Source organism: Carassius auratus, chromosome 47, assembly GCF_003368295.1.
Source record: "Carassius auratus strain Wakin chromosome 47, ASM336829v1, whole genome shotgun sequence".
In the NCBI taxonomy this organism is placed as follows: domain Eukaryota; kingdom Metazoa; phylum Chordata; class Actinopteri; order Cypriniformes; family Cyprinidae; genus Carassius; species Carassius auratus.
This window is the reverse complement of record NC_039289.1, coordinates 2,140,504-2,160,600: the sequence shown is the minus strand read 5'-3', so window position 1 is coordinate 2,160,600 and position 20,097 is coordinate 2,140,504. Positions and strand designations below refer to the sequence as shown.

The 20,097-nt window shown below is 33.9% G+C and overlaps 2 protein-coding genes across 2 annotated transcripts in view; both read left to right on the top strand.

Moving 5' to 3' along the window:
- Positions 1-16,755, top strand: part of LOC113064753 (tetraspanin-7-like) — a 29,676-nt gene extending 12,921 nt beyond the window's left edge. Inside the window, exons 2-8 of the mRNA XM_026235659.1 lie at positions 10,868-11,056; positions 11,128-11,202; positions 11,345-11,440; positions 11,805-11,960; positions 12,042-12,125; positions 13,537-13,619; positions 14,660-16,755. Of these exons, the coding sequence (XP_026091444.1) occupies positions 10,868-11,056; positions 11,128-11,202; positions 11,345-11,440; positions 11,805-11,960; positions 12,042-12,125; positions 13,537-13,605 (669 nt within the window). The 3' untranslated portion in view covers positions 13,606-13,619; positions 14,660-16,755. The remainder of the gene's footprint in view (positions 1-10,867; positions 11,057-11,127; positions 11,203-11,344; positions 11,441-11,804; positions 11,961-12,041; positions 12,126-13,536; positions 13,620-14,659) is intronic.
- A 1,139-nt stretch (positions 16,756-17,894) lies between these two features.
- Positions 17,895-19,669, top strand: LOC113064752 (mid1-interacting protein 1-B-like). Its single transcript, XM_026235658.1, has 2 exons — positions 17,895-18,048; positions 18,414-19,669. Exon 2 carries the CDS (start codon positions 18,636-18,638, stop codon positions 19,074-19,076), a length of 441 nt encoding a protein of 146 aa, XP_026091443.1. The 5' UTR covers positions 17,895-18,048; positions 18,414-18,635; the 3' UTR covers positions 19,077-19,669.
- Positions 19,670-20,097: the final 428 nt, after the last annotated feature.

Below are 20,097 nucleotides of genomic sequence, written 5' to 3'. Positions count from 1 at the left end.
GTTTTATGCTATCCTACACAATTATTTACTAATATAGCTTATTAGTCCAATTCAACTCATTATTTTTTTGTTAAATAAACAAAATCAGTGGTAAATAAAAAAATAGTTTTGATATTTTTTGTTTGAGTATCGTTATGTTCGATACTCGCATCAGTATCGATATATCGATACTTCGGATCGATTCACTCAATCTTTCACAGATGCACTCTTTTAATAGCAGTTGAAGTCTTTTATTTAGAGAAGATTTATTTATCTCTGTCTGTTTTTGCTTTCATTTTCCACCATTTCTCCGTTTTATCTATCCATATATTCATCTGTCATTTCCCGCTAACCACCAAATACACAGTCAATTTAGTCTTGGACAGATCGCTCTGATTTAAGGCAGCGGCGGCCTCTATTTCCCCGTCAGCTGACTCACTGAATAATATGACGGACCTTTCAGCCCCGAGACGGTGTCATAGAAACACTGACTGTCGCTGGCCGTTTTCCTTCGAGTCTGATTTAACATTTCTCGGAAACGGAGTTGGAGACAATGAGGCTGAAAGGCCAGTGTTTCTGACAGCTGTAGATAGCCATTAAACATGCGACGGACGGTCTAACCCACCCTCTCAGAGCAAACAGCACTTATCGTCAAGCCGCAGTGGATCACGATGATGTACGGCACTCTAATGGCCGAGAGAGAGAGAAAGAAAGAGCAATGGAGTGGAAGACAAGGGAAAATTACCAGCTCAATCTGAGCTGCCACAATTTAAGACCACATATGACAACAGCCTTAGGAAGCTGGATAATAAGCCGGGATTTTAGTTTTCTTTATGCATTGTTCATCTTTTGGGGTTTGAAACTGAGCACTGCACTGGAAAGATGTGAAACTTCGATGGAAACTACTGTGCATTGTGCATGGAAGAGGATTTCATACTGGGGGCCGCAAAGGCCATATAGATATATTAAATTGTTTTTTTTTTGTTGTTATTTAATAAAAAATGTTTTCAAACAGGTTTGCTGTTCACAAAAATGTTTTAGTTTAATCTTATTTAATAAAAGATTTTTCAAAAGTGGGATTTACAAAAAGTACATTTTTTTAAGATTTTTTTTATTTATTAATGTATTCATTAATGAAAGGGGTTTACAAAAAATAGATAGGAACAACAGTTATTTTTATTATTTAATAACAAGTGATTTCGATTAGAGGTTCAAAAGGAAACCACTTTTAACAAATTGATTTTAATGAAACGGTTTTTTGAACTTGTGAGGACCCCATAGGATTCACAAAATTGTGTGTGTGTGTATATATATATATATATATATATATATATATATATATATATATATATATATATATATAATATTATTATTATTATTATTATTATTATTATTGTTATTTTATTTTATTTTTTTTTAAATAAAAGGGTGCCTGCACTTACAAATGAGCTAAACGAAAAAAAAAACGTTTTAAAGACGTAATCATCATAATCAATAGTAGTATAAATTATATTTTAGATTTAAACATTAAGAAAACAACATAATTTCAACACTTATAATAATTTATTTTAGTTTTGTTAATAAATGAAACATTTAGGTATATATTTTTATATGAAGAACGGAATAACAGTTAAGACACATCTGATGAAATGCTTCAATATGGCAAAGATGACAATCTTTGGATCTTTTCTCATAGATGGACGTCATGCAGGAAGTGTCAGACTGTGTGATTTGTTGTTCTGCGGTCTCTCTGTGTTTGTTTTCCTGGGGCCCCTGTGTGACCAGATGCTTTTCCCAGCTTGACCGTATGAGAGAAAGTGCCACAGCAGCAAACTGTGACGTGACACTCAGCTGTGTCCTGTGAGAACACAAAGAAAGTGTGTGCGTGTGTGTGTGTGTGAGAGAGAGTCACATAAAGGACTAGCATGAGTGTCCTGTGACCTGTTGTTGTGCGTGTGCGTGCCGTTCACGTGTCAAACTCTCACAGCCTGTTATAAAGTGGGGGGAAAAAGCATTATTTTTATGATCTCACTGATTTTATTTATTTATTTAGTTGGCTATGATGCCATTTATATATTTGTTTATTATTCTTTTTATTTTAGTTTATATTTATTTATGACCCCCTTTATTTTATTTTTTAGTTAGTCATTTATTATTCTATATATTTTTTATTTATATAAAATGTATGATCCCCTTGTTTTTAATTATTTATTTGAGTAATTGATGACCTCCTTAATATATTACTTAATGATCCATTTGATAGATTTATTGATTGATTTATGATTGATTGATTTTGTTTTAATATGCATTTATTTATGATCCTCTTGATTTTAATGTACCTTTTTGTACCTGTTTTTTTGTGAAACCCAGTTTGAAAACCCCTGAAATAAACTACTTATTTGATGAAACTGTAACTGAAATAAAATACTTGTCGAAACTGCAACTGAAATAAAATACCTATTTGTCAAAACTGTAACTGAAATAAAATACTTATTTGTAGAAACTGCAACTGAAATAAAATACTTATTTGTAGAAACTGTAACTGAAATAAAATACTTATTTGTAGAAACTGCAACTGAAATAAAATGCCTATTTGTCGAAACTGTAACTGAAATAAAATACTTGTCGAAACTGCAACTGAAATAAAATACCTATTTGTCGAAACTGTAACTGAAATAAAATGCCTATTTGTCGAAACTACAACTGAAATAAAATACCTATTTGTCGAAACTGCAACTGAAATAAAATACCTATTTGTCGAAACTGCAACTGAAATAAAATACCTATTTGTCGAAACTGCAACTGAAATAAAAATACCTATTTGTCGAAACTGCAACTGAAATAAAAATACCTATTTGTCGAAACTGCAACTGAAATAAAATACCTATTTGTCGAAACTACAACTGAAATAAAATACTTATTTGTCGAAACTGCAACTGAAATAAAATACCTATTTGTCGAAACTGTACCTGAAATAAAATACCTATTTGTCGAAACTACAACTGAAATAAAATACTTATTTGTTGAAACTACAACTGAAATAAAATACCTATTTGTCGAAACTGCAACTGAAATAAAATACCTATTTGTCGAAACTGTACCTGAAATAAAATACCTATTTGTCGAAACTACAACTGAAATAAAATACTTATTTGTCGAAACTGCAACTGAAATAAAATACCTATTTGTCGAAACTGCAACTGAAATAAAATAACTATTTGTCGAAACTGTACCTGAAATAAAATACCTATTTGTCGAAACTGTACCTGAAATAAAATACTTATTTGTCGAAACTGTAACTGAAATAAAATACTTATTTGTCGAAACTGCAACTGAAATAAAATACCTATTTGTCGAAACTACAACTGAAATAAAATACTTATTTGTCGAAACTGCAACTGAAATAAAATACCTATTTGTCGAAACTACAACTGAAATAAAATAACTATTTGTCGAAACTGTACCTGAAATAAAATACTTATTTGTCGAAACTGTAACTGAAATAAAATACTTATTTGTCGAAACTGCAACTGAAATAAAATACCTATTTGTCGAAACTGCAACTGAAATAAAATACCTATTTGTCGAAACTGCAACTGAAATAAAATACCTATTTGTCGAAACTACAACTGAAATAAAATACTTATTTGTCGAAACTGCAACTGAAATAAAATAACTATTTGTCGAAACTGCAACTGAAATAAAATACTTATTTGTCGAAACTGTAACTGAAATAAAATACCTATTTGTCGAAACTGTAACCGAAATAAAATACCTATTTGTCGAAACTACAACTGAAATAAAATACTTATTTGTCGAAACTGCAACTGAAATAAAATACCTATTTGTCGAAACTGTACCTGAAATAAAATACCTATTTGTCGAAACTACAACTGAAATAAAATACTTATTTGTTGAAACTACAACTGAAATAAAATACCTATTTGTCGAAACTGCAACTGAAATAAAATACCTATTTGTCGAAACTGTACCTGAAATAAAATACCTATTTGTCGAAACTACAACTGAAATAAAATACTTATTTGTCGAAACTGCAACTGAAATAAAATACCTATTTGTCGAAACTGCAACTGAAATAAAATAACTATTTGTCGAAACTGTACCTGAAATAAAATACCTATTTGTCGAAACTGTACCTGAAATAAAATACTTATTTGTCGAAACTGTAACTGAAATAAAATACTTATTTGTCGAAACTGCAACTGAAATAAAATACCTATTTGTCGAAACTACAACTGAAATAAAATACTTATTTGTCGAAACTGCAACTGAAATAAAATACCTATTTGTCGAAACTACAACTGAAATAAAATAACTATTTGTCGAAACTGTACCTGAAATAAAATACTTATTTGTCGAAACTGTAACTGAAATAAAATACTTATTTGTCGAAACTGCAACTGAAATAAAATACCTATTTGTCGAAACTGCAACTGAAATAAAATACCTATTTGTCGAAACTGCAACTGAAATAAAATACCTATTTGTCGAAACTACAACTGAAATAAAATACTTATTTGTCGAAACTGCAACTGAAATAAAATACCTATTTGTCGAAACTACAACTGAAATAAAATAACTATTTGTCGAAACTGTACCTGAAATAAAATACATATTTGTCGAAACTGCAACTGAAATAAAATACTTATTTGTCGAAACTGCAACTGAAATAAAATACCTATTTGTCGAAACTGCAACTGAAATAAAATACCTATTTGTCGAAACTGCAACTGAAATAAAATACCTATTTGTCGAAACTGCAACTGAAATAAAATACCTATTTGTCGAAACTGCAACTGAAATAAAATACTTATTTGTCGAAACTGTAACTGAAATAAAATACCTATTTGTCGAAACTGCAACTGAAATAAAATACCTATTTGTCGAAACTACAACTGAAATAAAATACTTATTTGTCGAAACTACAACTGAAATAAAATAACTATTTGTCGAAACTGTACCTGAAATAAAATAAAATACCTATTTGTCGAAACTGCAACTGAAATAAAATACCTATTTGTCGAAACTACAACTGAAATAAAATACTTATTTGTCGGAGATAAAATGCCTATTTGTCAAAACTGTAACTGAAATAATATACTTATTTGTCGAAACTATAAAAGACAAAAGATATTATTTGTGCACTACATAATTAATATTCTCAAGCTTAGTCTTCTTTCTCAGCCACTTTTTAAAAGTGAAGACATTAAATACAAAAGCATGAAACATGGATGTGAGAGACGAGGTATTGTTTAACTGATGATAGGCCTCACAGGAGCCGGACGTCTGTTTGTTTTGGCATTGATGGGTGCATTGAGATTATAGCGGGTTTTGGGATTCCTGTTGCCATGGATACAGATTTCCCCTTCAGCTGGATGACAGCGGAGATCATTTGTTGTGCTCAACTATCTCTGAGTAGAAATATAGTGAAATGAACCGCAATGAACCCTTCCTGCTGGCTTCAGTTGACTGTGGCTTAACGTCCTGCAGCGAAGGACAGATCTGATATTTTGATTACAGTGGAATTAATGTTCTGAAGTTTTGGTCTCAATAGTTAAAACAATTTGAGGGACGATGATTTAAACATTAATAGTGTGTATAAAAAAACAGTCATCTTAATAGAAAGAAAAAATACTATAATCAAAAATATTAAATTATTATATTTACTAATTATAATTAGTGTTCCCTTTTTAAAGTCTTTTTTTTTAATTACATTAATTTTTGAAACATTTTGTTTTTTTATACCACACTAAATATTTGCATTTATTTGGGGTTTGTGATTACAATAATTTGGGGTCAGTGAATTTAAAAGTCTCAAATTCTATTCTATTCTATTTTATTTTATTTTTCAACCATTTTTTACACTTTGTTTTGAACTCAGATTCCCATTTTTTTAATGCTATTGTTTCATTAAAAACTCTGATATTTATTTTGATATCATTACCTTTTTTACACTTTTTTTTATTTTATTTTACATTTTTTAAAGTATCAGTTGCACTCACATTATTAGACTTTAGGGGTGAGTGATTGAGCTGTGGCTTTATTTCATTTTATAAGTTAGAAATGATTTATTTTGCCTTTGTGATTTACTTATTTATGATTCCCCCATATCCCAATTTAAAAACCCCTCACTAATTTCATTTTAAATCCAATCACAAATGAGAAGGATGCAGAGCTTATAACTGTTCTGGTGTTAACTCTCTCTCTCTCTCTCTCTCTCTATCTATCTCTCTCTCTCACACACACACACACTTGTTCCCTTTGAGCAGATTCAAGGCCACAGAACAGCAGTTTTGATCAGGCGTTTGAAATGCAAAGAGCTGGATGGTTTTCTCCTGCACTCTGTTGTTTCCTCTCGCATCCCCTTTTCATCAAAATGTCTCTCTCTGTATCTCTCTCTCTCTCTCTCTCTTTCTCTTTGCAGAAACCTCTGTCTCTCTCTCTTAGCTTGATGGGGAAATTGTTTTGTATGCGTCCGGTGTAAAAATGGACGATTACTTAACAGTTTGATTAATAAGCAGATATTTAAACTGTTGAGTTACTTGTTGGGGGGGGGACGACGACTTACGTTTCAAGATATTCTTATTATTAAAATGTGTAACCTATTTCATCTTTTTAAATATTAGATGATATTGAATTTAAAAAAAATTATGTAGTTTTTCACAAAAAAGAACAACAGATGTGTTTCCATTTAAATAAATTAAGGAAAGTCTGAATATAATACTTTCTTTGTATGTTGTTTGTTTTGTTTTATATAAAACTTAATGCAACTCATATAACAATTTAGTATAATATTAAAGTTGTTTATATGAAGTTTATATATGTTTAATGAAAATAAAATACAAATATTATGTTTTTTGATGTTCATATTTAAATAAATAATCAATACAAAATAAGAGATAAAAACTGAATCTAATACAAATGTTTTTCATTGCATTTTTTTCTGTTGTTCATCATATAAAAAGAAATTAGAATATAATACTTTATTTTTGTAGTATATTGTTTGGTTTCTTTGTTCATATAAAATTATTTATAAAATATTTTTTAAAATTACATCAATACAACATAACTTTGTTGTTGTTGTATGTTTTGTTTTTGTTGTTCATATAAAAATGTATTTAAAAAATAGATTAAATAGAATACAATAATTTTTATTGTATGTAAATTAGTTTGTTTATATAAAGAATATAAAAATAAAATATAATACTTTATTATATTTTTTTATTTTTGTTGTATACAAAAATATATTACTCGGGAAGATAGGAAAAAATATATTTTCTGTACTTTATTGAGCATATAATAAAAAAATGTTGTTGTTTATTTTCTTTTTTCATGTTTATTTTCTGTAAGTTGTTGTAGTAGAAATGATGGGATGGCGTAAAATGAACTAAAACTGCTTGCTGAACTGCTTACGGTTACTTTACTGTAAACGTTGTTTAAAAAAAAAATACAAAAACAACAATGATAATTTAAAATTTGAAGTTGTAACCACCGTGTAAAGTGAATCCTCACTCCATTTGGTGATTTATGCAAGCCGTTGCTCCCCGAATCTTAATATTTACAGAAAATGCATATTTGATAACTCCACAGGAGAATTTACATGTCACTATGGGAAAGTTGCCATGGCACCCTCCTCTTCTGTTGTCATGGAGCGATTTCCTGGATGACGAGAGCTGTGATAGATTTGTTCTCTTTTTTTTAAGCTCTAAATTCTCTGTAACTCAAGAGTCCTCTCTGACATATCAAAGACGAACGCCGCCGAGCCGCATCAATTTGAGATTCATTTGAAGAAAGGAACGCTTCACATTGCTTTAGCAGACAAATGTGTGTGTCAGGGGACAGAAAGCGTCTCCTAACTGAGACGTTCAGAAACATCCGGTCATGGGTTTGATTCACAGGGAATACATGAACTGATAAAACCTCTGAAAGAAAGTCCATTAGTAGTTTTGAAAGTTTGGTGAAGTGATCTCAAAGGTTTTCTTGGGTAACAGGTTTTATGCGTCTTTATTTAACAGAGAGAGAGAGAGAGAAGGATGACAGACGTACTGATGAATAATTTATATTCTTCTGCTCGATAAAACCTTTTCTTCTGCCAGCCTTCAGAAGGAAAACACAAGTTCTGGTCCTCTGTGCAGTGTTGCGTCATGAAGTGTACAGTATATAGCGGATGGCTGGTCATTTCTTTCATTTTCTTTCTGTTGTTTTGCAGTGAACATCCAGCTCAAAAAATGGCTCATTTTTCTTCCTAAACATTCAGAAGAAAGCTAAGAAAAGTTATGTAATGAATTATATTTTATAAAGAAAATTAAACCTATTTTTAGGACAATTGTTTTTCTATTTATTTGCAATATGGTAATTAGAATTATATTTTTATTTGAAATTATGGTAATGATGGTATTTATTTGTTTGTGTTAAGTTATAATTATATCTTTTTTTTTGCATTATGGTAATGTTATTAATGTAATTATTTTCCTTGTGTAATTAGCATGATATTTTTGGTTGCATTATGGTAATGATGATATTTGTTTATTTGTGTTATGGTAATTAAAATTATGTTGTAAGTAATAGTTATTTGTTTATTTCCATTATGATAATTAGAATTATTTTTTTCTATTGTGATATTTATTTAGAAAGATTTGTTTATTTTTTCATTATGGTAATTATGATATTTATTTATTCACGTCATGATCATAAAATATATATATATATATATATTTTTTTTTTTACATAATGGTAATGGTGGTATTTATTAATTCGTTTATTATGATACTTAAAAATGTTTTGCATTGATAATATGGTATTTATTTACTTGTGTTATGAAAATTACAATGGAATTTTTATTTTTACATTGTGGTAATACAGCCATTTTGGTAATGGTAATGATTATTTGCGTTATGGTAATGAGAATGAGAATTATATTGAAAAGACTTACAAAAAAAAAGACATAAAAAGGCAGAAATATATAATTGCATTATATATATATATATATATATATATATATATATAAAATTATATATATTTATAAAATTGACCTGGAGGTCATTTTGCAAGAATCCCTCATCTACATCGTTAAAGGACAGTAGAGCTGTCTGTCAAAGAGAAACATAATGGCCCTTTCTATCTCCTCGTATAATCTTTTTCAAGGTATTTTAAAGTTCTTTACACTTTAGTTCCTGGAAGATAAGAGTGGTTTCTTCCTCTCTCTCGGATCATTGATGAGTCACACCATCTCTCTCTGGTCTCTCTGTGCCTCAGTGTGAGACGGAGACGGGACGTTGTGTCCTCTGTACGGTGCTGGACATGGCCTGAATCACAACATGCTGCTACCATTGAGCTCAGGATGGATAAAGCAGAGTAGTGCTTCGTTAGCTTAGCAATATGCAAATGACAAAACGTACTGTGGCGGTATAACTGCGCTGCCAAATTACAATTCAATTGTACGTTATATTGATATTTGGTTTTAGCATTTAGCACTTATGTTTTGAAAAAAGTATTGTAAAATGGTTTTAGTACAATGTCAAAAAAGCTCAATGCAGTTACAGATTATTTCAGTCAATACTAGTGTGCGGGTTTTTTGTCGCATTTCCATATTGCTTTTTGGTACTTTTGACAACACAGAGTTAGAATGCTGTCTAAATAGCTCACTAGGTTTGAGTTTAGCTTGCACTGCTACAGATCTTCACCCCATCATCACATCCGTAAGAGCGATGACTCCTTCAGAGATGCTGAGTGGGATGTGGGTTCACTTATTCATGGCCGTTTCTGTGGGAAGATTCATACTTCTTTTTTTATTTCATAAGAGGAGATAAACATTCGATGTCTCTGTGAGGCCAGTCATGTAACGTTAGATCCTCTATTTCGCGACGCGAGTCCAGTGATGAATAAATACACAGGCACCCTCTTCTGGTCGACACACTAAACTCACGTCTGAATGCTTGTTTGTGCTGCATCTGTGGGTGAACAAATAATAAATAAATCAAATGCTCTAAGTAAATAAAATCTGGAAAATATACTATTTTTAGTAGTGTTGTTATGAGTATTATCTGAAATTTGGAAATTATATGTGTTCATGTTCCAGATTTGCTTCTCATTGTGTTAAAAAAAGAAAAAAAAGCTTGTTCATTTAAACTGGAACACAACTTTTCTACTTATTTATACTTGCTTTTAGATACGGTCTCACCAAAATAAGTTTTATTTTCAATGAAATTTAATTTGTGTATATAAAACTAATAATTAGTACATAATAAAGATAATCTGAATGGTTTTGGCACAAAACATGTACACGTAATATGTAAATGATGCATGAAATACAAAACAAAAAAGGAATCTAAACAAAATTGAACATATTACAGCTTTTAGGGCATTGTAATATTATTATCAAATATTGGTTTGAATTTGAACTATTTCATTATTTGACTAGACACAAAACGAGACGTCAAATTAGCATAGCATATAGACAGTGTTATTTTTATATATTATTATAGTTGTTTATTCAAGTTTTGAATAGGCTTTTATTTTTATATTGGTAGTTTAAGTTTTAATCTTTATAATTTTTGTTATGCTTTTGTTAACTCTAGTAGTCTTTTAACAATATATATATATATATATATATATATATATATATTTTTTTTTTGTTTTTGTTTTTTTTTGTTTTTTTTTTAATTTGAAGTTTAAGTGTTTTCATCTGAAATTAATATTTTTATTTCATTTACATAATTTCTTTAAGTAGTTTTAATTTTAGTTAACAGGTAAAACAACGCTAATAAGAAATGAGTAATTGATTCATATTAGTATTGTCCATTAGATGTACAAGCACTTTCGAGAAGGGTTGAACTTCAAAAGTGGTGTTTTTGGTCTTTCTCTGTAGATCACGGGGGCGATCCTGCTGGCCGTGGGATTATGGGGGAAGTTCATTCTGGGTCCCTACATCTCTCTGATCGCTGAAAACTCCACCAATGCTCCCTACGTGCTCATCGGGACCGGGATCACCATCATTGTGTTCGGGCTGTTCGGATGCTTCGCCACGTGCCGCGGGAGTCCATGGATGCTCAAACTGGTGAGTTCAGCTTCAGGAAGAGCGTCTTATGACACCCAAAACAGAGTCTCTCTCACTATTTCTGTCTCTAGTATGCCATGTTCCTGTCTCTGGTGTTCCTGGCGGAGCTGGTCGCTGGCATCTCGGGCTTTGTTTTCCGTCATGAGGTGAGACGTGCACAATCGGGCTCTCCGGCGGTGACCCATAATGCTTCTCAGAGATCTCCATCTGTCTCACACTAGGAGGACTAGTTCTGGTGACATCTAACCTTCAGTGTGTGTGTGTGTGTGTGTGTGTGTGTTTGCTCAGATCAAAGGCACCTTTCTGAGGACGTACAACGAGGCCGTTGAGAACTACAATGCCCAAGACGAGAGGAGCATCGCGGTGGACAACGTCCAGAGAAGTGTACGTTCAAACGGTGGTTAACGCCAGTAATGAAACATAACAGAAGATGTGTCATAATTGGCATTAGATATCAGAAAACCTTGATGAAGGCAAACTTTTAAATGCTTTACGTTTATAGCTTGTATGTCAGTTAGATCGATTGTTAGCTCTTGCTGTGGTGCTCCAAGTAGTTGCTAGCACATTCTGGGTGATTTTGGGCAGTTGCAATGTTCAAAGTGTTCTGGGTAGTTACTAAGGAGTGGCTAAGATGTCCCGGGTAGGTGTTTGGCAGTTCTTGGGCATTGCTAAGGTATTGCGTGTAGTTTTTAGGGGTTTTGGTAAGTAGATTGATCATCAATGTGATTCTCTCTCTCGCTGTGTTCAGTTGCATTGTTGTGGTGTTCTGAACTACACCAGCTGGTTCTCCAGTGTTTATTATCCTGAGAATGGACTTCCTCCGAGCTGCTGCGCTAACATCTCCGACTGCACCGCCTCAGACCTGCGAAACGCCACCATAGCTCCCACCAAAATCCATCAGCAGGTAACACGCATACATGCACAGTCGCACAAACACTCACTGGTTGTGTTTTTCATGCGTTTATAATCGTTCTGTTGTGTGCAGGGCTGCTATGAGTTAGTGACGACTTTCATTGAGACTAACATGGGCATTATTGCTGGAGTAACGTTTGGAATTGCATTCTCGCAGGTAAGGATGCAGACTTGCTCCATCTTTTACTCAATAAAAAAAAATTTAAAAGTAAATTAATTTTTTTTAATTTTATTTAAAACATGTAAAAATAATATTATTTTATTTTTAAACGTCATTATTTTATTTGTATTTTAAACATTTTAAATATATTCTACACATTTGTTTTTTTTTTTACATTTGTTTACATTAAAATAAAAAACATTTGAATATATATTTGTGAGTTTTATTTTCAAATTAATTTATCTTTTCATTAAAAACAAATATTTAATCATAATAAATAAATGTTAATAATAATACATTTGTAAATTCTAATAAATATTATTAGAAAGTTAAACAATGTACATTTCATATTAAACACTTTTATTATTGTACACTTTTATTTTAAACAATTGAAGAGTCTTTCTAGACTTGTTTTTCAAACATTTAATACATTATATTTACACTCATTTTTAAAACATTTTGTTTTTATCTTTTGTTAATATCAATATTTTAAGACATGTAAATGATTGCTGCTAATGTATAAGGAAACGACCTCTTGATTGGTCAAACAAACAGAAAGTCCCGCCCCAATCTCACGCAATTGGTTGATTTTATTAACTGAAGAAATCACACACCGTCAATTTCATCTAATCTTAAACAGGAATGTTTTTCCTCTGCTTGAGACGTCATAATCACATCTGAGGCGATCATTTGCAAGCAAATATTTACTCCAATCTGTCTTCCGTTTACCGCTGAAGCGAGCTGAACAGCTGGCTGTTGTTGTCTCACACAGGTGGAGCGGTGCACGCTGTCGAAATGAGTCACTGTGTGCTGCTGCGTGCGCTCGCGTCTAAAAGCTCGAGCGAGAGCCACGCTTCCATGACAACCCCGGGCTGTCTGTGTTTTCCCAGCCCTCATTTAGTAAACACACATAGACACACGAGCGGGAGCTGAGCGTGTGGCGCAGCTGGGGTTTGCTAGCGAACATGCTGCTTCAAAAGTAATCAGGCCCTCTGTCACTCACACTTCCTCCTCGGGACCATTATGCAAATCTCTCTCCATCCGTACTAATGGGTCCAAAGGGCGCGCAGAAACACCTCGACCCCTCCGAGATGCTACTTGAACTGTAAATGTAATCTGTGAGCACACGGGCGGCCCGAATCAATGACAAATCTCTCAGAGACTAATCTTCCGCCCCACATGTGGAATTCTTTTGGCTCGGTTAAATGGGAATCAGTAAACATTCATTATGATTATAACTAGCATTTGGTTGGTGCAGAGAGAGCGAACGGTAAACCCCGAGAGAGCCACCGGCAGTTAACGTCTATAGCAATTTAATTTAATTAGCAATTACGTTGGAAGAGGAAGCAAAAAAGCCCTGGAAAACAGGTTTGCCTTGGTAACGGCCACTTGCGTGTGTGTTTTTCAGCTGATCGGGATGCTGTTGGCCTGCTGTCTGTCGCGATTCATCACTGCCAATCAGTACGAGATGGTGTAGCGGCGTGTGCACAGGTGAGACACGCGCTCACAGTCCATTATAAACCTTAGCTAATGACTGGCTTTAGCCGTCTCACTTGAAATGGATTGCTACTCATGATTCACAAATAGCTCACAGGAGAAACGACTCTCAGTTGGTTCTAATGGAGTTTGGGGTTAGCATGTCGTAAAGATGCTAATATTTGATAAAGTATTAAATCTATTTGTAAACCTATTAGTGAAATAGGTATTTTTTAGAAGGCAGCATAATTATGAACAGGCAAATATATATAGATTAAATATAGATTTTTTTACTATAGTATACATTTTTTTATTATTAACTCATTGGCGAGTTTTTACGGCTTTTTGTGTTTTCACTGTTATACACTCGGGGGCACTATTACACATTTTCTGAATGAGTACAAAACCTCCCGAACAAAAACACACATGCAGCATGATATGTATCATTTGAAAACTTTAAACCTCAAAATTTATCATGTGAAAACCATTTTGAAATCAGACATTGGGTTACCATAAAAATGGTACTTTGATATCTTTTGGCAGTCTCGTTCCCCTTAGTGGGTTGAGTCAGGTGTCATATTACAATCAAAACTTTTTATAATCTTGGCAAAATACATTTCGTCAGAAAGGTCTGAGTCTATTTTGTGAGACATTTGTGACAGAAAAATGCATTAAAAAAAATTCAGTGGCGTTTTGTTGGCACTCGGTGGATGTTTTGGGTATAACGCCCTAAATAAAAACACTCAGGGATCTAATTTTTTTTAGGATCAACTTCAAATTTGGAAGATACCTTATTTAGACATAGGGCTTTTATTTGATAGCAATATCGGATTAAAAAATATTTTGGAAAAAAAATTTTTTAGCTAAAATAAAATAAAAATGGTAGAGTGCATTTTCTTAATAGTAAATTTAAACTTTTTTAATTTTTTGATGCTTTAATATTTGTATATGATTCTGTTTAAAAAAAAAAAAAAAGTCCAAGCTTAGGCCTGTCTTCCCAAGCATCCATGAATTATGCACTTCAAATTTGAAACCTCTTTTTCCCGTTTCTACAGGCACAGAAGACGTACGACATCTTGGAAAAAGGGAAAGCAACCCAAAAATGCTAGCACAATCCATTCTTTCTCATCTCTTTTCTTATTCTTTCTCTCCTTTTATCTTTCATTCTGTCTTTCCTGTCTTCTTTTTTCTCCTTTCCGTCATTCCTTAATCATGCAGTTGTGCCATGACCAAAACCTCTCCTTTCAAAACGTCAGCGTTAGCGAGGAAAAGGAAATGGTTTTAAGACGCACTCCTGCGCACGCATACTCTGTACAAAAACCTTGCATGCGAAAACCATCTCACACACACACACACACACACACACACTAAAACTAAAGTTAACAGTGTTTTTGTAACACTGCGTCCTAACCAGTCACACAAAAGCCAATCGATATCTCAATCTCTCACTAGCTGCATATCAAATATGTTCAGGTTAGCTTTGGTTTTTAGACTTTTTCTATTTTTAGACAGAGAAATTACTTATTGCTTGGGACATGAATGCAACTTAAGTGTGATCTGTTAGATATTTATCCTTTTTTTGAGAAGAAAAAAGATTTAAAAGCAGTTTTTTCTTTGTTTCTATTTGCCACATTGCAGTTGGTATAGCTTCGCCCCCCGGTGAATTCTCATTGGTCCAGATAGATGTATATTACACATCAGACGTTCTGATTGGCTATTTCGGACATTGGCTTTTGGCTATTTAGGACACGGTGTTACTTAACCCCTAGAAAGTGAGATTTGTTAGTTAATTGCTTTTTCAAGAGGAAATCTATTAAAAATGAAAAAAAAAAAACCAATGCAGATGACAAGATGTTTTTGTTGTTGTTGTTGCTGTCGTAAAATCTTTGGCAAAGGGGTTTATCTCAGAAATTGCTTTTTTTTTTTGTCATATCATTTGGATTTCATTTTTTGCTCCACACATCAGCGCTGGTTTGAAAAAAGATTCAACATAATACACGTACAGAGTCAAAACCGTCAATTTGTCTTGTCGTGAAAGCCAAAAACAAGCAATTTTCTGCCACATATAGCCAGAACTCCCATTTAGCCTGAAGTCTTAACATGAGCATTTGAAACTAGTGGCTTTTACATTGTTGTAAGACAAGCAGATGTATTAGAGTACTAACTGAACACTGTTTAATGGGTAATTATGCATTTTATGAGTTGTAGTTACGGTTTAACACCATTTCTACCTAGAGACACTCTGTATTTTCTATTATTTAGAGGCTTTTTACTGTAGGAATGTAATCGCACCTCAGTGTTGAGGATGTTCATGCTTAACAATTGTTTTCAAGCAGATGATTATATGCATGAGATAAATGAAGGAGAAATATAATTTCGGTATGATTACAAATATTTATAAAAATGCTATATTGAGAAATTTTTTTATTTTTTTTTGAAAGGCTACCGTTTGTCAAAACACTTTGATCTATTTATGATATGATTATGCTACCCGCTCTTAAAAACAGTTGGATCGTTCAAATGCTGGGAAAAGATTGATTTACGACTTTATATGAATTGAAATAATGGCAGGTTTTCTGGAGGTCAGGAATTCTAGGATCACTTGTTCTTTGCATAATAAAACGCTTTATTGGTTCGCAGTTTTTGCTAAAAATCAACCAAGCTTTAGACGCCGCTGCTGTTTATTTATTGTTTATTTATTTGCATGTGTGGTAGAAATCACTGCAGTCTTTGGCTTTCTTTACTTTTTCTTTTGAATCGTGAAGTACTGTCAGCTGGATTCCATATTTACACGTCAATGTGCATTTCTCTTTTTACATTTCATTTTGTGTTGTTGTTTTGTATGTTTTTTTTTTCTCATTGATCATTAATTTTCATTTAAGACACATAGCTGTTATATTAAAATGTTAAAGCATCATTTCTGCAGCTGCCCCTAGTGTTGATGGGTCATTAAGTATTAGAGTCCAGAATTCATAGTCTGAACACACGTGATGAACTACACATCTCCAGATAGTCGAGCGGAGTAATAATATACTTTGTTTAATAAAAAGAAAACTTTTTAAAATGCATCACCAGCTAGCATGCCAATAAAATGTACGTTGATATTGTAAACAACCGTAATCTCTATGAATAAAATGGTTCTTCGTCGTTATCAGCTTCTGGTTTGTCTTCATTTGATGCTTATCCTTGATTGCACACGATAATCACAGAGACATCTACTGTATGTGACGTCTGCATTTAGTACATCTGCAAGACGTATTGTTTCGTGTTTGTTCATCTGCAATATCTCTGTTTATGATATTTAGGACATGTCCGGTGTAAAGAGGATACATGGTCAACCTAATGTGTGAAAATTGCCTCACCTGTCTTGAAGGCAGGATGCTGTTCACTTTCTGACCGCTAGATGGCACAACGATGTTGTTGAAAAACGTAACGAAAAGAGGTCTCTTCTGTTCATGGGGAAAGCCCATGCAAATAATCATGCAGACATGGATTTTAATACAGAAATCGTGTCATCTGAAAATGAGAAGCTCATAAAGCACACATATATCTCTATGTAATGACCCCCCCCCCCCCCCCTCCGAAATGTATGCCTAATTTCCTACTATCCAATGTCTTAAAAATGCGTCTACATGGACATGTTCCACTAACATTAGATAGTGAAGTGGCCGATACATTATCCTCATTTTATCATTTAAAACCCATATTTGCAAGTTTTTATAATTTGCATAATTCCACTGATCTGTGCAGGCTTGGCATACATTCTCTTTAGAAATAACCTTTTAATTTTTTTATGAAAGTATAACTATGTAAATTATATACTGTGTTATGTTTTAGTATGTTTTATTAGGGGGTTAGATTTCAGCTTTCATAAAATACCTTTCTGATGATGTGAAGAGCAATTTTTCTGTGTTTGGCACACCGAATAATATTTCTTCAGTTCTTAATTAGCCTCGAAAAACGTGTTTAGATCAGAAAGCACCATTTACAGATACAAAAATATAGTTTTTTTATATTATGTTTGGTATTCGACATCTAAGAATGGGAAGTGAAAATAAAATCGAAAGATTCCGTTCTGGCACTGTGAGTGTAGGCTACTATCATCAATCCGGTAGTTCCCCCGTCCTCTATTCTTCTAGTTCACTGTCGTCTCTTTGACCGTGAGCTGCAGCCTTGGCACGTTGCCGGTTTCCTTACTGACCTCTGATTGGCTGTCGAGAGGCGCCGTCCTCCTGGCGACTGGCTTCTGATTGGCCAAGAGCGGCTGAGCGGTTGTGGGCTGATGCTTCATCTCATGAATATTCATAAGCGCCATAGAGCTACACGCGGCCTCACTCTCCGTCGGTTGCTAGACGAGTCTGTTATCTTTCAGCGACTTTATCACCGGTTTCTTTGCACTTTGCCGGACGTTTTCGGATTTAAGGGAAGGCATATATCAGCAAAGGTGGGTATTTAGAAGCCTGTGTTATTTGTCAGTCTCGATAGATTGACGCTTAGTTTGCCGGCCGGCTTTTCCGTCATGAAATCAAGGAGTGTCGGGAAGCATATAATGCGCGTTTAGAATACAGTTTTTAATACGAATTTAAATTAGATCTGATTTAGTTTTACTTTAAATACTTAGTTTGTATATTTATGTATTTTAAGCCATGCTTGTACATATTCTGAAGAAGAAGAAAATAAGATTAGTAGCATATTCTTCTACTTCTTGCCTTCTCTACCTCATTTTATAAATTTCAAACTGATATTTATTTTGATTATATAATATTGTGTGCATCGCCATTAATCTTTCAAGGTTGTGTGTTATTTCAGGTCACATTATCCGGTTACGACCTGGTTACACGTTCCATTGACGTGTGAAAGCCACGCCCTTGCTTTAAATCCACCTGCGCTTTCACAAACTCAATTTAGTGAAGCGCTCAAAGAATAATAATTGATAAACTCTCCGTTATATCTATCTGGACCATCCAGCCCTACGACTATTGCTTCTCCTCGTTCTACATCAAGAACATCCAGGTCGATAGGACAGCAAAGATGATGCAAATCTGCGACTCGTACAACCAAAAAAACTCCCTATTCAATTCCATGAACCGGTTTATTGGTGCTGTGAACAACATGGACCAGACGATCATGGTGCCAAGTTTGTTGAGGGATGTCCCATTGGAACAGGAGGGGGAGAAAGAGGTGAACTCCTTCCAGGATGGAGACATGTATGGCTCTTATGTGCTCCTCAAATCAATTAAAACCGATATCGAATGGGGTGTGCTTCAAGCCGATGAGAGGCGCAAGGAAAAGCATGGCATGACGTCGGCCCTGGAGATGTCTCGCATCGAGCCGAACGATGAGGATTTGGAGAAGATGTTTCATTTTCACCTAAACGGACTGCACACGGTACTGGCGAAACTCACCCGAAAAGCGAACACTTTAACAAACCGGTACAAGCAAGAAATTGGTATCGGTGGCTGTGGGAACTGAAAAGAACTAGAATTTGCTCCATCCATCACTGGTGGACCGCAAAAAAAGTTCACAAGAGGGTGCAGCAGGGGTTGAAGCCAAATGGGCCCCTGGCGGCTTCTGCGCATCTTTAATTCGCCGGATTGGAAAAAAAAAGACTACTACTCGATGCCGGTTTACAAGCACCCTTAATTCCCCTGCTAATATCCCTTGATATTGTTTGCACAACCTTGATGCTGGCTTGGAAACAGGCTTTTGAAATTTAATCCAATTTTTTTAAGCAAACAAGCCAACATAAAAATAAAAAAGATATGCAAAAGACATATAATTGGCCGATATTGTAATTTTGGCGGTGCATTCATGTAGATTATAACAGGCTGGGCTGAGAACTAAAAACACGAATTATGTATAAAATGCACATTTCTACACTAAAACGCCGCTGGTACTTTATGACGTCACAATCGATGAGGGAATTGCATGACGGTTCTTACGGATGTTGACAGATTCCTGAAACTTACGTCACATTACTGTTGGTCATTGTCTAAATGAAAAGTTGTCGTGTATTTTTTCTATCACAAAGATGGTTCGGGAAAATAAACGTTTTGTAAATGCAACCCCCGCTGATGTGACTCTTTACTCACTGCTAGTGTTCAACTCTTGATGAACAAGGAATCATTTTCATTGGCTGTACTTAGTGTACTTGCCTTATCGTGCTCCGCAAACATTGGCCTGTGTTGGCGTGCACAGCTGCTGCTGAGGTCCACAAAGGGAGCAGGCGTATTATATTAAGACCTGGCAACATCTGAAAGAGCCAGGCACCTGCAGTGCATTTTTCCAGTTTGTACTGGTGAGTCGCTGCTTGGGCTGCACTTAATGATGGACATCTCTAATTTAAGCTTCAGACACTGGTTAATAACCCTGACGCTATACCGTTAGAAAACAAGCCTTAGAAACTGAAATATTGGTTTGTTGATTCCTGTCTCAGGCATTCTGTCAAAATAAAATTACTGAGATGGAATTGTAATGCTCTAGAGATTTTCAA